Below are 21,897 nucleotides of genomic sequence, written 5' to 3' on the forward strand. Positions count from 1 at the left end.
TTAGTCACAACCAGTTAAATGTAAGATAACTTTGCGGGATTATCAACAAACATAACAAAAAAATATTTTTACAAAGCACCATGCAGAATAACATGATCCGTATGGATCACAGACATACAAGAAAATACATAGATAACAGGCAATAGAAAATAGGCTCCAATTAGCAAAGAAGCACAATAATTTTTCAAGTTAATCTCAATAACCTACCCGTCACCATCACCACTAATGGATGGTGCAGGAGCAGGGACAGTAACTGTGCCCACATTATCCAGTTTGATCTGAATGGTGGTACTTAAGGGGCTCTTCAGATACCTTCGCTCTATGTTCCGCTCCAAGTCAGCAAGTCTGGTTACAGCTATATCTAGAGGGTTGTCACTCTTCCTCTCTAGAGCACTGGTACTGGCTTCTTCTCCTCCAGCACTTTCTCCACCATGCTTCTTGTGCAATTTAGTAATTGACTTATGTTCATAATATACCAGATCTTCCCTCTCTGATGCAGGCTCTGGACATATCCAGCCCTATATTTAATAGAAAGGTTTACATATTTGTTTGCTGCTGTAGTTGGCTAAGTCTGCACATAATGGAAGTGTTTTATGGAATTAACCTAAAATAGTCAGGGTACTACTCTCTTTAGCACATCACCGTAGTTAGTCATCAGTTCTTTAAATTCTCTCAAAGTATTCAGATATTTAAATAATGCATTTTAAAATCTATTAGCAGTGTAATCTCTCAGCAACAACTTTCTCCTTGACAGCCCTCTGAAAACAGCAAGCTCCATTAGTCTCAGGGGGCAGATCATCAAAATAGATCAGTCACTCCAGCAGAAAGAATGAACCCAAACCTCAAATATCATAAGATGATGACCAACCTATGCCATAGAGCTAATATATAACCTTCAACACTACTCCTTCCTAAACAAGGCAGCCCAGACTGCAGACATAAATGTGCTGAGCCTACAACCACATTAAATAACCTCCTAGTTGTACTGGCAGCTGAGAAATCCTGAGCTCTTTCAGACTCACAATCTTCTTGGCCTTTTGGCTAAGATCAAGGTGTAGTTCCACGTAGCACGTACAAAAGGCTCTGTGTATTCCATGATTCTCCAGTCCTCAAAACAAATAAGTGTCAATGCTCTTTTTATGTATTTTAAAGAGCAGCAACAAAAAACAAAACATACACAATTTCAGCACAAAGCACTACGAAGACATGGCAAAATGAGCCCATTTCCATCAAATCTTTGTAGCTATCAAAATGTGCAGGAATCCATGTGTTATAAGCAAGCATTTTGCGAGGTGGCTACTAAGTGACTTCCTTATCTAAAGATTTAATCATAACAAAAATAACACTTATGTACTTCTTTTATGTTTGAAAAGTAGAAATCATTGCAGCTTCTATGATTATTAATAAATTCAAATTATATTGGAGTTGTTCTATTTGTGAACCATAAAAGAATAATGAGAAGGTGATTACCCAAGAGTAAAACAACTGTTTGTATCTATTTTAAATTCGTATCAGTTTAGTAAATGCATTTTTAGTGATGGGTTTTACTGGAAGTCAGTTTTACCTTAACTTGCAAACTAGCTGATGCAACTCTCCTTTCTAGATCTTCCACCTGCTGAAGAATAGCCAGATCCATCTCCATCGCTTGCTCTTCTATTGACCAGTTTTCCACAACATCTCGAGTTACCTGGTTTTCCTCATTTTCATTTATTTCAATAATTGCAACTGCATTTGATAATCAAATTGTATTGTTTTATGTTAATGAACACTGTATTTTTTTACAAATTTAAAAAGAATCTTGATGTGTTACTTCAATGAAATCTTTCAGAATCATTATATGAATTTACTTGTAAAACATCCAAGATGAACACCTATTTTTTTAAACTGTAGTATCTGGCTTGGGGCCAGATGGAATGAGTCAAGGTGAAGCTGCAGTACATAGCACAGCAGAAATTCCAGACAGCTCCAAGGGTCACCATAACCTAGTCAGGTCCACAGGACTAGGTTATGCTAGAAGCCTGGGCTGGGAAGCAGCCCAAAATAGAGGCAGCAGAAGTGATTAAAAGGACGTGCGACATCCTCCCACCAAGGCTGTGTGTTCTTTGTTGCAACTTTTGCCTTAATTTGTTGACAACTAATCTGGACTGAGGAGTACTCAAACCCACCTCTGTTAAAGTATCCTTAAGACAATATAATGCATGTAACATACCATCCTTATTCTTGATGCAGGCCAGGGTGATGTAATCCATGTGTTTTTGTATTTGCTTCTGTAAGGCCTTTTCTCTTATTCCCCTGAGATGCAGCACTTTAAGCAAAGCTTTTAGGTCTTCTGGGTCAGTAATTCTCCACCACCCATACTGCATTTCTGAATGAAGATAAGTATGCAGATTCTTTACAACATTTTAAAAATTATGCACTAGTACAATCAGATCTATTTATATAAATCATGCAAAAGAGTTTAGATACCTTAGCAGAAGAACTCAACATTTAGATAGTCCCAAAATATTGTTGGATTGTACTTACCTTCTGGTATGGGTTTTGGGCTGGGATAATCTACTGGTTTGGCTACTTCAACTGCTGTACAGGGAGCAGAAGCTGCTTTTTCAGCTTGTGGTACTGGTGATTCACTTTTACTTGTTGGAACACTAGGTGTCAAGAAGGAATTAGCATTCCCTTCTGATAAACCTAACCCTGATCCAAGACTAGGTAAAGGAGATGAAAATGGAACATTTGAAGTAAGAACTCCTGTAGGCCATCCACAAAACTGAAGTCCCATTATAGGCAATCCGGTCTTCATCTGCTACACCAAAAATATTTAAAAAAATATTATTACTACAAGTACTAATACAGCAGAATGTAGAATTATGCTTCAAGATACCATTATCTTAGGCATAATAAAAACATGAAAGAGGCCTTGACCCCTGGCTTACAGAATCTAAAGTGACAAAAAACATTTAATAACCTTTTCTAGAGTACAGTGGATGTTTAGAAAACTGTTGTTTCTGAATGGTCCAATTTCCTTTATCTTTTTCTGTTTTTCCATTCCACCTACCAATTGCCAGTGCCACAACACATTATTTGAAATATCATGAACAAGAGGTTAAATATTTTGCTAGTCTAGTGATTTTAATCTGTTTGTGAAACAGTATTCAGCAGCATAAAAAAATGCTAAGGAGTGAACTACATCCAAATGATAGGTTTTAAAAAACAGGAACAAAATTACAATTTAAGTGATCTGACTGGCCTCTACCACCTTATATGGCACTTAGTTACCTACCTGAAGTGGTGATAATGCAAAAGGGTTTAATCCAATAGAACTCTGTGCAGAGGCAGAACTGATAAGAGAGGATGGGACTGGTGAAGGCGATTTTGATGGAGGATGCGAATGAGGAGTTAGTGTAGAAGAAGCAGCTGGTGTATCTGTATTGGTAACTGAGGTGTCATCACATGGTATCCTTGGTAAAAGGCTGAACCACTGTCTGCTCTTTTCTGTAAGAGTCTTTAACAACTGGTCATTTGGAACTAACGGAGAATTGTAAAACTTCCCTGACCCACTTGCAATGGGATTAAAAAGATTACTAGGATCTGATTTTTCAGTGCTGCTTTGTGAAACAGTGGGCTGAAGGCTGCAGAGAGAGTTTTTGGAGTTATTTGGATAAGACAACATGCACCCATTTGCTGCACTGCCATTGGATTTTTGGGACAAAATATCAGATTCAGGTGGCATTTTTGCTACCTCCAAGAGTTTGCTTAGCTTTGAAAAAGAGCCAGGCTTCTGTAAAAAGAGATTAGTGTTGTCCTTTTCCTTAAGATCTTCCTTTTGCTCACAGTGAGTTGTACTTAAACAGTTTAATTTTTCCTCTGAGGTCTCAAACATCTCTTCTTTGATATGTATGCTTTCTGCATTTTTTAACTTCTCTTTCTCTTTTGCAATTTCTTCTAGACCTACAAAATTGAAAAACTGTAAACTTAATTATCACAAAACAAGAAACTAATTATACCACTCCCATAATAACTTTTATATACAGCGTAACTTTATCATCCACTTCCTTCCACTCTAAATTGCAATATATTTCAAGAACTTTATCATATAGAGAAGTAAAGCTGGAAGGGACCTAACTTGCTTCCGAACAGTTTGTAAAAGGACACAGAAATATTCAATGCCCTATGCTGCACGACTGCATACAGATTCAAACTTTATTAAGCACCATGTTGAAACCTAGGCCCCACTGAAATTAATTTTGCCATTGCCGACTTCAAAAGGGCCAAAATTCTGCCCCAGACATTCATAAAGAACCACTGTAACTTGCATGCAGAATCTTTAAAATTTGAAGCGGTCTATCAGTGCTAATTTCTTTGGAAAGGACAAGACTTTCATAGTTTTGTTCTTGGAAAAAAACACTAGTGGCTACAGAATTATTAACAAGTCACACGTTTGTACCAATAATGTGTATATTCTTTATGTTTATATAAAAGCTGTTTCCCCAAATTCACACCCATCTAGCCAGGGACTGAGAGGGAGGAGGGAGGGAAACAAATCTTAGCTCATAGATCAGATGTCTCCCAAAGATGAAACAGGCCATTTTCTGCTTTTTTTTTTTTTTTAATTAAAGAGATTAAAGCAGACTGGACATGTGCATTTAAGTCAGCTTAAATTTACTGCGCAGTAAGCAGGAATAGGTCAGCATCTACATGCACAGCCATTAAAAAGCATTAACACTGTGCTTGGACTCGCTTGGAACTGAAGTTAGTCCCAAGTCAGTCCAAACAGTGTTACTTCACAGTACAGCGTCTACACGTGCATTACTGCACAGTACCTAATCGAGCATAAATTTGATACCTGCACGATGGAGGTATCAAATTTACATGCAAATTGCCATAAGTTGCCATATTTACTGCGCAGTACAGGCATGCACATGTAGACACATGCCCGTACTGCACAGTAATTTTAGTTACTGAGCAGTAAATGCGCACATGTAGACACACCCACTGTGAATTTTAGTTCCAGACGCTTGTTGCTTTTACTTTTTAATCTTCATCTAAAATGAGCTAAAATAAGCGATATGAGCTAAGGATAGACAGATAAACAAATTAAAATACAAAAGCAATGTGCTTAGCACCCAGGTCAGCCTTCAATATCTTTTAGGTGAAGAGGTTTATCTTTTATAAATGGGGTAAAAGTTGTTGTGGGTTTCTGCTCTACCATTCTCCCTTTAATTGTCTGCCTTTTTTTAGCCTTTATTAGTATGTGTCAATAACCATTAGTAAGAATCTTCCATAAGAAAAGAATGAAAGGGAAACGTGGCAGAGAAGAGGGAGGAAAGGGAGGCAGGCACTTGGCATGGAAGACATTTGTTTGCTTAGTTTCTGCATCAGTTAGTGCAGCTGCACAATTACAGATAAGTAGGGGTCCTGTTTATGGTCTGTGGCTGGTTAACACCTGCAGAGGTTGCACATTTTTCAAAACCAGAATAATTTCAACAAGGGGAAAAAAAAACACAAAAGCATGGAAAAATTAACTACCTTAATTTTGTATTGTTCTTTTTGAATTTTTAAGGTGCCCCCCACTGGTACTGAGTTTGGTACCAAAACTTGGATTTTTCTAAATGAAAAAGCTTCTTAAGAAGGAAGGTTTTATGATAATTGGGCAGATGGCTCATTGGTCTATGCCTCATGTTTCAAATACTTAGACACAGAAACCAAAGGTTCCAATCTCAGATGTTTAGCTTCTTAACATGGATTAACTTGACTATTATGCAAGTTATTGAACGGGGGGAAATGGGTGCTAGGGAAAAAAAAGGCAGCAAACTTCTTACATGAGACCTCTGGGTTTTTTGCTGGGAGTTTAACCATCCTTCAAAAGTACCTATAGCAGGGACACCTGCATACAGCCAGCAGGCTGGATCCATGTCAGGGAGCCTCTATCTGGCCCACTGGGCAACATGAAATTGGAATGCATGGGTTGGGGAAGTGGCCTGTCACAGAATCGGGGGCCTTGGGTACTGCTGGATGTTATGTTCAGCAGCAGGAGAGTGAGTGAAGGATGATACAGCTCCAGTTCCCCTCAAAAAGCCTGGCCCATCATCAGTGCTGTGGCCCTAGCTTCTTGGATGCCAATCCTGCCACCGCCCCATGCAGGTGCTGCCATATGCCCTGTCCTGGAGCCAAAGCTGCCACCACAGCATGGAGCATAGGGTGGCAGTAGCAGCTCTGGCACACGGCATGTGGCAGAAGCTGGAGCTGCTGATGCATACCCTATGCTGGAGCTGGAGCTGGAGCTAGAGCTGGAGCAGCTGCTACACTGTCTGGGCTGGAACCACTCAGGATCCAGCCTAGAGCCTATACTGAGTTTGACATCTCTGACTCACACATTTGTCCTGGTAAACTTTTCACCACAGAAGTACATATGTTAGTTTCTCAAGCATTTGGAGATACTATAGGTCCATGGTGGCCAAACTGCAGTTCACTAGCTCAGTAGTCACGGCTCTCCAGAAATTGGCCTAAGTCCTACCCACTTCTCCCAGGACTGCCAGCTCAGGTGCCCAGAGTGGGGGCTGCAGCCATGCCACTTACTTTAGGGTGTGCTCCCTGCAGGGAAAACCAGAGCAGGCTTAGCACTGTGGTGGGAGGGGAGGAGGGAGGGTCACTTCTACTCTGGGTCACTCAGCCCCCACTCCCTTCCTCCTTCCCCACTCTCCTGCTCTTGAACTTCTGTGGAGGATCAGAAGTGGCTCACAAGGTGAGTAATTCTGGCCACCCCGCTATAGGCTAAAACACCCTCATACCACAGCTTTTTTTTTTTTTATATAAATTTAAGTCATTTTGTAAACTGGGAAATGAAATAAATGCACTGCAGCTCCTAACATCTAATCACATGCAACTTTTAGTATCTACTTATGTGCAAAAAGTTCTTAATACACCACATAATACAATGATGGAATGGATATTTGGAAGAATGTGCCTTCAGAAAATATATAAAAGTATGCTGCTTTTGAGATCAGGAGTAGATTTAGGCTAGGCTTTGTTGTTCAGGTGTGAGTCAGGTTTAACTTGGAACCAAAGTCTTTGAGGATGTTTTTGTTAGATCTTTCCATGGATTGACCTCTCCATGGAATCTTGTGAGCTCAGTTATTCTTGGGAGACTTTTTGCCATATTAGGCTGAACTTTTAGGAAATTAATAGTTTCTTGCTGCATCCAAATCAGAACTGAAAAATGTATCTGTTCTAGAACCAAAAGCATAGAATTAGGTCCGTCTGTGGAAAATCTATTGGGAATTCCTGAAAATTCAAATAGAACTGGATGTGAGATTCTGGATTGGTTTATCTTGAAAAAGAAGTATGATTATAGTCAGCATGTACCCATGACAAAGAGCAAAGCCTATTTTTGTTTTAGTGAAATTGACTTCAAAGCCCCCTCAGTTGGAATACAGTGTGTAAAAAAGAACAAAACTACACTGTACATTAGAAAATAAAGTATTGTTTTAGCAGAGAATTAGGAAGGTATTATTTTATGGCACAACAATTGTGTTCATTTTTATTTCACACACACACAAACACAGAAACATTTATATATAAAAAATCTGTAAGCATATATAATAAGTTGAAATACTTGCATAAACACTGAAATAAATTAAAATGGTTAAAAAGAAGTGCTTTTTCATGTATTATATAGTCAGTCTAAACATTGTCACAGGAAATGGAGACAAATAGTTCAGAAAGATTAAAAAGAACCTGAATATTAAGATTAAAAATATAACTCAGGGACCTCACTAGCTACATCAAAAATTATCTTGAAACCTTCTGTTTCAAGAGGTAAATTAACAGACTGAGCAATAGAAATAAATTTATCTTAGCCTCATCAAATAACACTGTGCAAATAGATAGATCTGTTGTGGGGTTTTTATCCTTCTGAAAATACAGGCCGTTACTAGAAATGCAGATAGGTTAAATTAATCTGTGCTAAATTCTGGTATGGCCATTTCTAGAATTACTGTTTCATGTTTCTTACCTTCACCACTTTCCATGCCCTCCACAAAAATACCCCCACACTGGGGTAGAATCCAATATCGACGTCTATAACGATCCTGACCAAACATCATTGAACGTAAAGCGTGAGAAGCTTCAAACAATTTTTTTCTGTACTGGCTTTGCTGCTGTATAGAAAAAAAGAGCATTATAATTCAGTGGGGGGGAAAAAATCAATTGTTACCGTTTAAAATATCTCTTCAGTGCTAGAAAAAAACAACAGTTCATGAACCATCTGAGTATGCTGTTTTTCAGAAGCTTTATTTGGGATATTTCACTCTTTTTGCTAGTCTGATTATTTTATTTAAAGAGCAAAATTGGTTTTAAATAATCAATTCAAGTATTTCTAGATTCATCTTATATGTATCAGCTTTACTTCAAGGATGAATTCTGAAGTGACATGTTCTACCTTTTACTACCAACTTTCACCGAACAACAGGCTCAATGATTTTACTGCGCAAGAAAAGCTCAAATCTTATCAATTATGCAATACAGCAAATATGGAGGACTAAAGCTAGCCAGAGCAGTGTGAGATACTGTAGCTTCTGATGAGAATCTAATGAGATATTTCAATTGGTTCACAAATCAATCAGTTCAGAAATATCTTAGATAGAGCCCATCTTCAAACATAAAGAGGTCTCTGGGAGGGGGGCAGTCTAACGCAAATATCAGTTAGTTTACCCACTCCTTACTCCACTAAACTAGCACTTTTGGAAGCAGTGTAGCATCCTGAATGGCCAATTTATTGCAGCTGGCACCAGGAAAAAAGGAGTGGCAAAGCTAGGCAGGATGAATTTGCTAATAATCAGATGCAAGCTGTTTGATAAAAGCAGCAGAGTCCAAACACAGCAGAATCTTCAGCATACTATTTTCCATATCTGCCAATCAACTTTTTTTCTTTTTATCCTATTTGATTACTTAATTCCATTAGAGAGGTGGAAGGTTGGGAGCTGATTAACTGTAATTAAATGCACCAGAAAAAAGCTAGGGGCTAGGGACACAAGTTGCACATAAACCGGTTTAAATGATCAGAAACTGGTTTAAGCCTGTAACAGAACGTAAGTTCAGTGCACATAAAACAGTTTCAAAATGGCCAAAACTTGTTTAAGATACAGACTGACTTTTATTCGTAGATGTTTTGGATTGGGAATCCAAAAAAAGATGACAAAGCTGATATGGAAATACAAAGCGCCCGAGCGAGGGACTAACAATAGAGGGATGGGGGAGAGGAGGGGAATGCGACTAGGTTACACGCGATACAATGTTAGCCAACTAAGCCCAGGGGTGGGAGATGTGGGCCAGGGGAAGGGGAGGGAGAGGGTTCAGCCAGTTTCAGACTTCACTAATTTGGGTTAAACTGGTTTATGCAACTTCTGTCCCAGACCCTTTCCTGATTTAAGTTAAACCAGAGTCCTCTGGCATCCCAACAAGCTCTCTGAGTTGGGCTGCACTCTCTGCTCTGGAGAGCAGGGCTAGCCCTGTTCCTTTACTTGAGCAGTGGTGGGGATGTGACAAGACACCAGCTGGCATGGCCCCATTAAGGCAAAGTGGGCAGGAAGGGGGTTAATTCTTCCTTCCTTCTCCCAACACAGCTGTGCCTGTCTGTCAAGGAGCAGCAGAGACTGAGGTGGCGGCAGGGGCTGGCAGTCCCCAGCTGCAGCGCAGAAGGGATGGAGGCAGGGACAGATTATGACATGCTGGGGTCCTAAGCTAGGGGTTCCCAACCTTTCTATTCTGCGGCCCAGCAAACTGCGGACCAGAAGCAGCAGCAGCAGCCCGGAAAACTGCGGACCACCGCACAGAGCCCCGTGGCCAGAATTTCTGGCCAGAACACAAATAAAGATACCCCCACCCCCTGGGCAGGAGGGCGGACCCAAACCTCAACCATGGCTGCCCGGGGTCGTGTGGGAGGAGTCGTGGCCTCTGCCTGGCTCTGCAGGGCTGTGGTTTGCCAGTCCGCAGTCACTTCCGGTCTGGCAGCCAACCCTTCGCGGCCTGAGGGTTGGTTTAGACACCCCTCATAACATGAGGCCCTAAGCTGAAGCTTACTTAGTTTATGCCTAAATCTGGCAAGGGTGGAGGGAGGAATTAACCCCCTCCCTGCCCCTTTCACCTTTAATGGGGCCATGGCAAGACAGCATCTGGCCACATCCTGCCACTGGAGGCATTCTGGTACGGCACCATTAAGGCTAAGTGGGCAGGGAGGGGATTAATTCTCCCCCTCCCACTGGGGAACTGCAGGTGGGAGAGAGCAGCCCCCCACCTCCATGCCCCTGTAGGGTGGAGAGGGGAGCTCTGTGCAGGGCTGCCCAGCCCCAGAAGGGACTCTTCCCCCTCCTTCTCCCCCTTTGGATGGGGAGGGGAGCTCTGTTCGATGCTGTGGAGGGAACTCTTCCTCCCTCCTCCTCTCTCTCTGCCACCGTGGGGTAGGGAGGGGGACTCTGCAGTGCTGCCCAACCTGGGCACAGGAAGTGGCTGTTACTGAGCCACAGCCACCAGGGATGCCCCCCTCTCCCCCCCATGGCCCAGGCAGCCATATAATGGGGCCACGCTGGGCCGCAGGGGTGGGGCCATCTGTAGGGGCTGCAGCTCACTGACGGGGAGGCTGAACCCTGTCAGTGAGCGCAGGCTGGCCTCATGAGAGCATGCACAGGTAGTGGCTGGCCAGGCCACCCAGATCACCTAGGAGGCATTGCAGAGGCTTGTGGGTCCACAGCAAGCCTCCGCAGCAGGCTGCTGGATTCTAGGCCTACTGGCACCTCTGAGCCAGCCCAGGTAGCCCACTACACCCCGCCAGTTGCTGCCTACGTGCGCCAGGCCAGGCTGCACTCACCAACAGGGCTCAGCCCCATCATTCAGCCACAGCCACTGTGGATGGCCCTGCCCCTGCAGCTGTCTCCACCAGGACTCAGCAGGGCCGGCCTGGGCTGTGGGTGCGGAGCCATCCCTAGCGGCTGTGGCTCAGTGATAATCACTCCCTGCACCCAGACTGAGCCAGGCCAGGCAGCGCCACACAGAGCTCTCCCTCCCCACCCTGTGGTAGCCAGGGGGAAGAGGAGGATGGGGGAAAGTTCCCCTCCAGCACTGAACAGAGTCCCCTCCCCACTCTGTGGGGGGTGGGAAACAGTGGGAAGAGTCCCCCTCTGAGGCCAAGCAGCCCTGCACGCAGCCTCCCTACCAGCCCCACAGCAGTGGGGGGCAAGGGGGAAGAAGGGGGAACCCCTCCCAGCAGTGCAGACAGCCCCCCTCCCCACCCTGCAGCAAGGGAAGGAGCAGGGGGAAGAGTCCCCCTCGGGGCCAGGCAGCCCCACATAGATCCCCTCTCCCCACCCCATGGCAGCAGGAGGCAGTGGTAGGAGGAGGAGGGGGAAGAGTTCGCCCCCTGCACCACACAGAGCTCCCCTCCCCCCCCCGTGGCAGAGGGGGAGAAGGAGGAGGGGGGCAAGTCCACCTCTGGGGCTGGGAAGCTCTATGTGCCTGGACTGTTCCTGGCGGTAAGGGAGCTCTTCTCTCCTCCTCCTGTCACAGGGGTCTGGCCACACTCCCTCTTGCCCCACCCTCTGAACCCTGTAGACCAAGGTGGGGGTTTAAACCCCTCTTCAGTCTTACTGAGGCCTAAAAGTGTCTGGCTATGTCCCCTCCCCCTTCAGCTCAGCTTCCCAGTGAAAGGGAAGGGAGGATTGCTATAACACCTCTGGGCTTCAGGCCTGAACCACTGCATGCATTTCCAGAATAAAAAGGGAAAGTCTATCCACTTGCAAACTTGTTCAATCTTTGCAGGTTAGACTAATTGATTGAAAGATTGAATCAATTCAGGCTCAGGTTTCTTGAATGTTGGTCCCTAGCCGGGGGGATGATCATTTGGAAAAAAATAAAGTTGGGAAATCAAGCAAGTACTTGGAGAATAGGAGGAAAGGTAATATCTCAAAGAATAAGGTGCCTTTGTGAAAGAAACTTATTCCTAGACACAGACACAGGAGAAAGACAGGCTTATTCTATCATCATTACTGACATATGCTATAGGAGATAAACAATGAGGTGCACAATCAATACCAGTAACCTACAACATAAAAAATGATTCTATCCCTAGCTATACTGTAGCTTAAAAATTCTTCTTTGAAAATATTGTTAACCATCAGAGTTTAAGTTCTCTCTGTAACAACTTCTTTTAACTGTAACTGAATATTTAAATAAGTACTTTTTGTTGGGTTGTAGGATACATTTTTATTATTTATTTTTAGTATAAGAGCCAAGTTTTTAAAAATGTTAATCACCAGTTTCCAAAAATAATCAAACTGCAGGCATATCAGTAAGATACCAAATTTTTAACATGTTTTTTTCTATTGAAATATCTTTGTGTGAAAATTAGGGCTGTCAGTTAATCACAGTTGTCGTACGTGATTAACGCAAAAACAAATTAACATGTTAATTTTTTTTAATAGCATTAATTGCGCACATTGTTTTGACCAGCAGAGTGAACCAACTCTGGACTAGTGGGAACCTGCGAACACGGCCCCACCCCAGCCCATCTGTGCCTGCTCCAGACTCACCTGCCAATGCTGAGCAGCAGAAAATGCTACTCAGCACAGGGAAAAAATGGCCCCTCTCCCTGACCAATGCACGGTCGTTCTTGCTGCAGTTGCCCAGAGACCTTGTCTGGGTTGCCCTGCAGTTCTTCTCCTCTGCCATCACTGCCACCTCCAGGCCACCCAGCGGGGCAGTGGTGGCATTGCAGAAGAGCTGCAGAGCAGCCTGGGCATGGACTCCAGGTGGCCACAGCAAGAAGGCCCAGCAGCTGTGACAGGGAGAAGCCGTTTTTCCTCCATGCAGCAGCTTCTTTCTGGCCACTGCCAATGCTCAGCACGGTCAAGTGCAGTTTGGAGCAGCCATGGCGGGCCAGGTCAGGGCTGTTCAGACAGGTTCTGGCTGGTCTGCTCCAGCCAGGGCAAGTCCAGAGCAGGTGTGGGACAGGATGGGGTTGGAGCAGAGACTATGTGCTGTTCATGGTGACAGGGAGTTGCCACAGGGTGCCTGGGCTCTGGGCTGTTGCGGTGGGGGTGCTGACTGTTGTATAACTGTGCGATTAAAAATTGTGAATAAATTGCAGCTATTTTTTAATCTTCCAATTAATTGTAATTAATTTTTTGTAATCGTTTTCCAGCCCTACTGGAAATATCAACAGGTTTCCTTCGAGTCTAAACCCTTACTATACCAGATCCTCAACCTCAGTTTAAATTCCCAATGTTCTAAGTGACCCAGGCACTTAGGACAAACACCAGTACCAGTTGGTTAAATGTTTGCCCTCATGCCCTTTATCTGAATGTGGATCACCAAGGCAACTACTTACATTCTAGTTCACAGTAGTGAATGAGCAAATTTTTATAAAAATAATAAAGCTAAAATTGATGGAAATCTCTCACCTTAGTCAGTTTTTCAATCTGTTTCTCTAGCTCTTCAACACTTGCTATTTGGTCCCCATCATCCTACAACCAAGAAATACATTATGATAGTATATTTCAGGACATCAGGCTTGTGTAACTTACAACTTATACAGTAGAATGATTTGTGTAATGAAAGTAGCATCAAACCTGTGAGGCAAATTCTACCCTAGGCCACATGGATGCAGCTCCAATGGACTAAGTGTGTGCATCCATCTGAGGGCAGATGGAAATCTACAGGAAGCATGTTTGGCTACGCGAAATATAACAGAAGAATAATTCTTTACTTCCTTTAATGCATAATGAAGTCAGAGGCCTATGAGCATTTTTGTGTTCTGGGCATCGTCCATCATTCTTGCAACCTCTCTAAACTAGTACCCAGGCTGGTGCCCCACCTGCCTACTCTTACTGCCTACTGAATAAAGTAGCCACGAAATCCCACACATATGCATGCAGGGAGAGTGGCTGACCAACTGACTTCGTTGAAAATGTCTTTTTACTGGAACAACTAATTCAATTTTCAGGTTAATACTTAAAACTATGTAATCTAGTCATTTAGATTTGAAAAAGTTTTGTGTTCTTTTAAAGTTCATTTTTAAACATTTTACCCCCATTAAATAATGGAGTCTGTTAGAATCTGATTGATTAGTCTTTGCAAAATATGAGAGCTTGACTCGTGTCTAGTCACAAGAAACTGTAAAGTCACTTCAAATGACAAATCTGGTATGATAAATACCAGTTCTCCTCTTATTGATTCTTAATTACTCCTTGCCCCAAAGTAGAAAACAGTAGTCTCTGTCATGTGATTCAGTGTGTGAAACTATGTACATATGCAAGATTAATTAAAAAGCAAAACTGAAATCACAGTTAAATTCAGTTTATACAATGGTGCCTCAATAAATAACTATGCCAAGGAGGTTGTGGGGAAGCAGGCACTCTGCACAGAAATAAGTTTTCACTCATCTGTAAAATAACTGTTTTCCCCTTGTGTGAAGTTCTGTTTGTACATCTTGGCTCAACAAAGGCATTCCAGTAGGCAGCATTCGGAAACACCACACATACCCTGGTCTGCAATGGAATGTGTTATCCCAGAAAGAGACAGCACACAGATCTTTACCAAACTAGGAAGTAACAAGCTTTTTCCACGAAAGATTAAAAAAAAGAACAGAAAAGGTTCCTTACGTTCCTGTGCTGAAAGTCCCTCATTCCCAATAGAGTTTTTTTTTCCCAGGATTATATTTTTTAAAGGTTCATTCTTTTTGCTTATGGAGCCACTAATGTACAAAGATTTTTAGATAGTATATCTTCAATTCAAGGACAGGATGATTAAATCCCAAATTTATGCAAATAAAATCCAGAACAGTAGCAAGGAGGCCTATTCTCTCAACTAAAGTTTAGTTTCTGTTTAAAAAGTTTAGTTTGCATATAAAGCTTTGTGCAATTATTAACCACCCCCCACAACACCCCTGCAAAGTACTGTAGGTGAAGGAATATTCCCACTTTTAGTTTGATAAACTGACATAAAGAAATGAAGTGATTTGTTGGAGGCCAAACAGCAAGTTAGTGTAAAAGCCAGTACTAGTTATTAATATTTCTTGCGTCTTTTCCCTGGCTTTATCCATTAGACCAGGGGTAGGTAGTCCTTGGCACAGATGCCAGAGCATGGTGCACATAGGCATGTTGCTTGACATGCATGCCTTGGGCCAGACAGCAGGGAAGAAGCCAAGGCTATGATGCCACAACAAGGATCAGGCCTCTCCCAACTCTCTTGCTCTCTGCCCCGGCACACCAACATCTTAAAAGTTGATATTGTGGGTGGTTTTGGCACTCTGCCCAAAAACGTTGGCAACCCCTGCATTAGACCAAGTTGTTGGACTTGTGTGGCTTAAGAGAGTCTGTGGGATTCCTATAAAAGGTAATTTGACTGTAACAAAGGCAGCTCAGTTTAATAAGCCAATAAAAAGTTTGAATGACCCACCTTCTGCTTTATTAAAATGTAAGAGAAGGCAATCAAGTAGACAGAGTAAAATAGGAAAAGATCCTTCTTTTATTCTCACCAACCTGGAGAATTTGTGAAGACTTAAGTTCTACTGTCACACCTTACATCTCAGTTTGACAGTAGCTATTATTTCCTATTCATGGTAATTCTATTACTAAGTTAAAACTATCATGCTAATTAACACAACTTTTTCACTCTCCACTTTGTGAAAGCTACTTTCTTATTTATTGGCTAAAAACCTCTGGCTTTCTAGGTCTAATATAATCTTTTTTCCTTCTCGAAGAGTGTACATCAGACAGTAGGAAGGGAGTCTTGCAAGAATCAGGAAAATAATGAGTAAACCAAAGCAAATAAGCAACAACAACAAAAAAAGGCAAGGATTACCTGTCTACTTTAGCTAAAGAATAAAGAAAAATAGTGCCTGGCCGGCAAACTTAAAATATCAAGCACTTAAAAAAAGTAAAGAAAAGGAAGTGGCACACTCACTTCTCTCACAACATTAGCAGTTAGGTGTATAAACATGATTCACAATATAAACCCACAGATTTCAAATAGAAATCCATAGTATTAAAAGTATTCTGAGCTGTTATGGTCTTTCTTATTGTTCTTTACAACAGAAAAATTGCTCTATTATTTTTCTGTAGTCAAAAAATGAGTGAAAACTAAGCTGGCATTTTCTGATACGTGCATCAAGTCTAAAAAGGTTGAGAACCACTAGTTTAAAAACTTAAAGGAATTGAGTTAGCTGATAAATTATCATTATCCACCTCATCTTCACAGACTTCAGCCTTCTTTCCCTTTTTTTCATCTTTGTCCTCTTCATCCTCATCATCCTCATCTGCTTGATCATCACTGTCATCATCGTCATCATCATCATAATCACTGTCTCCTCCCTTCCGTCTCCGTTTACGGCCTGGCGTGGGTGTTTCCAATGAATGCTGTTCTTCTCCTATATCACCTCCTACTGTAGCATCTCTTTTACCAGTTTTCTTAGCGTGAATGATTCTAAGCCTTTAAACATGATAAGCAAATGAAAGTATTGACTGTTGTTACAGGTTACACATATTCTTATCTATATCATTGCAACATACACTGCTCACTTAGGTCTCAAATTTACTTCTGTCTGGCAGCAATCTTCTGTTGTCTCATTGTTTATTGCCGCTGACTAACACATGAAAAATTCAGGCTATAGAGAATTTCATATAGTATTCTGGCCTTTTAAAGCATCTTCAGTACTGCCTGCAAGGTGAATTTTATTGAATAACTGAACTCCTGTATAAAAAACATGCAGGACAAGAGTAATTTTAAACAGCCAGTCCTATAAGCTGGAGAGCAAGACTCCACTTCAGTTTCTCTCCTCTTGTAAGTTCTCCTTTATTTTATACACGTTTTTGAAGAGCCCACTCAGAAACATGCGTCTGGGAGAACTGAGAACTGCTACAATGAAATAGACAAAGAAAACAGCTTTACAAGTACTAATGTTAACACTGATAGGGTGATGATAAACTTGACCTTTGATTCTGTAATTTAAAGTAAGAACCTGCCTAAGAGTATTTATTCTACTTTTTAGATTAGTTGTTGTGCTGAAGTTAATCTTTTCACATTCTAGGCATAACTTTCTCTCTGAGGACTGTTAACTGGCTAAACAAGGGGTGCTCAACCTCCAGACTGTGGGCCAAATGCAGCCTGCAGAGCCATTGGATCTAGCCTGTGGGGCACCCCACAAGCCAGGAAATTTGGCGGCAGGGGAGGGGTGGCCACTAACATGGCCACACTCCTTCCTGCCAAATATCCAAACCCCAAGCCCCATGTACCTGGCCCATGCCAGGCTTTGCCTCCTTCCCCTGTGGGGCCAAGTGAGGCTGAGCCACACCACCTTTCCCCTACGAAAGAAAACAGTAGTCTCTGGGGGCCGAGCCAAACCCTCTTCCCCACCCCCCCCATGTCCCTTCCTCTCCTTGCAGGGCCGGGCCACACCCCGTTTCCCCCCCATGAGGCTGGGCCATGCCTTCTCCCCTGTGGGGCCAGATCAGGGGTGTGTCCCTCCCCGTTTTTCTCCATGGGGCTGGGGTGGAGCTGGCCATGCCCCCTAACTTCCACAGAGCCAAACCATGTCCCCTTCACCACCCTGGCCAGATCACACTGCTACCCCACCCCCCCTTCTGGGCCAAGTGAAGCCCCCTTCCCCCCCCATGGGGCTAGGCTGCCCTCCTCCACATGGCTGGATGGTGCCCACTGCACAGTCCCAGATGCTGGATCTGAACCTGCATCCAGCTTGCAGTCAGATTAGGCACTACCTATCTGGCCCACCAGGGAAAAAGGTTGAGCACCATAGGACATAAAGCAAAGTCTTTGTTTTAATTCTGTCAGAGAAAATGGAAACTTACATACCAGTAACTATGGTTGTTGTAGACTTTCCTCTTCTACTAAAAGTCTACAAAACAAGATTCCACACAGCAAATGTTATGATTCCATTTACCAGGAAGCTAGCAGGGAAACACATTGAATCACAGGAGGTATACACAGCCAGGCTCAACCAGTCATTTTAAAAGCAGAAAGCACATACTTGGTTTAGAGGAGATAAATAAATGTGTGCACAAAGGCAAAGATTTTGTAAGAGATGAAGGGAAGGAAATAGGATGGGAAAAGTGGAGTACGACAAACACAATTACCATTTTGTAATTTTTCCTTGTCATACTTCCCCTCTTCTCCCGTCCTACAAAACAATATTCCATACAGCAAGTGGCTATGATGCCCACTGTTAAAGTAGGTGGCTTCTTAACAGTAGCCTTGAGAACACTGTGACAAAAATATAGCCCTTCAAAATGCTGATGGACCTAGCCAGTACTGTATGATAAGACTGAAGTGAGGACTGCATAGTCATCCTATGCAGAACAGATTGTTCGTCATTGCCTAAGCAGTCACTATCCAAGTGATAACTACTTTAGAAGATTGTTAGTGAGCATTCAAAGAGGGCCTTTGCTTGCCTGCTGGAAGGACATACTTAAATGTTAATCCACTTGAGAGTTAGGAGGGTCTTAAACTTTTGTTCTGATCATCAAATCTAAAGCACTTTTCAAACTTTCTAAAAGACTTCAAAATTTTCAAAGGACTAAGTCCCAGTTTAAAAAATGGCTTGGGCAGTTAAGAGCTTAAGTATCACTGAACATCTATGCAACTAAAAGCGAACCTAAGTCACTTGAAAAATGGGACTTGTAATTCGTGTAAGGACTTTAGGAACCATTACCTTCTTCTGGGATAAATAAAATTTGAGAGTCTTTATCAGCTATGTTGGAAAGCAAAGCCGTAAGTCAATGATTACATGTTAATCATCCTAACCAGAGTAAGGAATAAGTAGCCCAAGTTAAACTAAAAAAAAAAAGTGTCCAAAAAAGATCAGCAGTAAGGAAATTTAATAACCAGTAAAGATAACTTTCCTATGTACTTAGGGAAAAAAAGAAGAGGAGAGCACAAAGAAGGCCACTTTTTAAAATCAAATTAAAAGCCTACATTTGCAGAAAGCAAAAAAAAAAAAAAATTACTACTCTGATAGCCAACAAATAAAGCCTAATATTTAAAATGAGAAGAAATGAATCAAAGATGCTCTCTTTCACAGAATCACAGACATCAAGAATGAGAATCTATATTTAAAAGATATTATAAGCCCCTCCCCCAAATTCAATGAATAATTTGTTAATTCCTCTTAACGAGAACCGTTTCTAAGAGGACCAATTAAAAATGTTTCCATCTGAACACATGTCTCTTGCTTGGAAAGTTGTATTGCTCATCCTCCTCTCTTTCAGATATGTACAGAAGGGAGCATATGAAAAAAAAAGACATCCTTAATATTATGATAAGGGAGCTGACCCTAAGGAAAGGTTTATGATACCCAGAAATGAAGGATATGTGGACAAATAGGCAGATACCTACCTATACTGCAGAGAGGGCTTGAATCCTGTCTGAGTTGACCTTTTGTAATATTCATGGAATCAGAGGAGGAAAAGAAATAAGTATTTTTGGCTTTAATTTTCAGACCCGATTTGTCCTTTTGCACCCCCAAATCCAGATACCTTATAAAGTGGTCCAATAGTTAGAAGTGCTGAGATGTCACCTGAAAGTCATGAAGAGCAGGCAAGCTAATAAACTGAACTGTGGGCTTCCCACAGCAACAGCAAATGTGAAGCTATGTACCTTGTTTGAGACCCTGCCCTTGGGAAGTACCTCACTGCATTGTTCAGAAGCTTGAACTCACTGGTTTTGCAACTTTTTAACCATTGATATAATCTACAGAAGAGCTGTATAACACACTGCAGCCCACTAATCTCTTCTGATAGGACAAAGACTCCCTCCTGAATAAAGGAGACAGTGGGCCTTAGTTATAATTTTTCTATCAACAACAAAATGGCTTAACTCAGGGGTCAAGAGAAGTTGCTTTCCTGTGCCCCAGTGGAGAAAAACAATGGTGGCGGTTGGATCTTAGTGCAGGCCCACTCTCCTGCCTCTGACCCAAACTGAATTAACCCAGTCCACAGCCTCAAAAAGTTGCTGACCACTGGCCTAACTGATGAACTTATGCTGGTCATTTCCAGTCAAATGCTCATGGCTATTTATATCTAACAGTCACTTAGAAATAATCAGAAGTGACTTTTCACTCTGGTAACTATATCAACATAGAAATGTTTGTATCAGAGACAAGCAGCACTATGTCAAGCCCAGGATTCTGCCTTGAACAGTAACTAGTATATATCCTTCCAAGGAAGATGCAAGAAACTTTGAAATAAGTAAATAAGGAACAGTCTGCCCATATGCCCTAACAAATGAGGGAGGACATATATTCCTTCTACTGTGGTTTTAAGGGATTTTGGGGGGGGGAAGCAGGTGTTTGTTTATAGTTCATCTCACTAATGTAACTTTGAATGTTTTCATTATCAATGTAAAAATTCAATTAAGGAAATCTAATTAAGGAAGCCAGTATCATGGCTGATGCAAATATAAGTGGAATGGAGGAACATTACGCTGCCTTAGGGGCCACCTTTGCAAGAACTAGAAGGCAGCTCATCATTTCTCATCTACCAAAGAGGTCAGTAAAAAGGTTGTGAAACAGAATGAACATAGTGGTAGAGACGTCTATCCTTGGAAATATAGAGGATGAGAGAAGTAAAGGAGAACGGAAGCAAGTTCCCCCTACAATATCCCTGTAGCTGCTATGATAAACAGTGCTCAGGCCCCAAGATGCTCTCCTTTGGGCTCTATCACTTGGATACAAGACCAAGTCTGTCAACAGACTGTGTATTATCAGCTTGACCGATATGCTGAAAGACTGGAATGCTTCAGAATTAGGCTGAATTTGAAAATTGGGCAGAAAAAGCAGTGTGGGGCAGGAAGAGGCAAATTCACTGTTAAGAGGCAGACAGACTATAATGCTCACTGTACAGCCTTCTCTGAGGGTCCCCGGCAGTCTTCAAGATGCTACAGAAAGATATCAAACAGATACAGTAAAGATGGGAGGGTTATTTCAGGCTGATCAATGTAAGTTCTTTAAAGTACTTCTGCTACGTGGGAGTGAATGCAGCAGAAAAACAAAAGGAAATCCCAAAGAAAAAGAGCCGAGAGATGGTTTAAGTTCAGTAGCCCTACAGAAGTCCTTCCTGAACATACAAAGCACGTCAAATCACTCTCATGATACTTACATTTGAATGGTGGGGGCAGGAGTAGCTAGAAGTCATCATTCACACATGAGAAAAAAGGAAGAAGAGTTACTGAAGAGAAGTAAGCACAGGAAGGAATAAGGGCTTGGTTTTTTCAAAGCCCTGTGCTTGATATTTAGCAGGTGAAGTAGGAAAGAAAAGGGAGGACTAAGTCCTCAAGTCTTGTACTTACAGTTTGATGGAGGGAGAGAGAGAAGATTAAGCAGACCTTGAGGAGATAAAGATAACTAAGAATTCAACCCCATTATAGGATAGCTGGGCTACCTCAGAGTTCAGCAACAGTATTTTAACTACATCTCACAGGAGGCACTGGCTGCTGGAGCCCATGAGATAAAGAGGTAATGATTTCAGTTTCCCCAAAAGATAAAATGTATTATCCCTTGGTTGGACTGAGAATCTGAAATATGAGTAGAGATCCACAGTATATTTTCCCCCTGCAATTTCTTTTTATGGGTCTTTTTCCTCTACCTCCCTCTTGCTCTTCTTCTTTACTTCTTCCTTCTTCCTTCGGAGATACATTAAAGGGAAAAAAGGGAAAAATAGAATTAGAAACATAGGTATCTGAAGCAAGGACTAAGAAAGGATTTAAATGCTTCCTGGATAGGATGCAGAGGTGACTGAGGAAAAGGACAAGGAGCCTGGTTACGTATACCTCCTGTGATTCAGTCTTTATGCCCTTTAGCTTCCTGGTAAATGGAGCCTTTGCACTTGCTGTATGGAATTTCAT

At 42.1% G+C, this 21,897-nt stretch overlaps 1 protein-coding gene across 1 annotated transcript in view; it reads right to left on the reverse strand.

The window, feature by feature from the left end:
• Nucleotides 1–21,897, reverse strand: part of BAZ2B (bromodomain adjacent to zinc finger domain 2B) — a 202,293-nt gene that overhangs the window by 19,178 nt on the left and 161,218 nt on the right. The window contains exons 24-31 of the mRNA XM_019553838.1: nt 16,230–16,473; nt 13,446–13,508; nt 8,009–8,153; nt 3,278–3,945; nt 2,524–2,797; nt 2,210–2,365; nt 1,565–1,725; nt 208–518 (exon numbers count right to left, since the gene is read on the reverse strand). Coding sequence (XP_019409383.1) covers nt 208–518; nt 1,565–1,725; nt 2,210–2,365; nt 2,524–2,797; nt 3,278–3,945; nt 8,009–8,153; nt 13,446–13,508; nt 16,230–16,473 — 2,022 coding nt within the window. The remainder of the gene's footprint in view (nt 1–207; nt 519–1,564; nt 1,726–2,209; nt 2,366–2,523; nt 2,798–3,277; nt 3,946–8,008; nt 8,154–13,445; nt 13,509–16,229; nt 16,474–21,897) is intronic.

Source organism: Crocodylus porosus, unplaced genomic scaffold, assembly GCF_001723895.1.
Source record: "Crocodylus porosus isolate Cpor-Errol unplaced genomic scaffold, CroPor_comp1, whole genome shotgun sequence".
NCBI classification, from domain to species: domain Eukaryota; kingdom Metazoa; phylum Chordata; order Crocodylia; family Crocodylidae; genus Crocodylus; species Crocodylus porosus.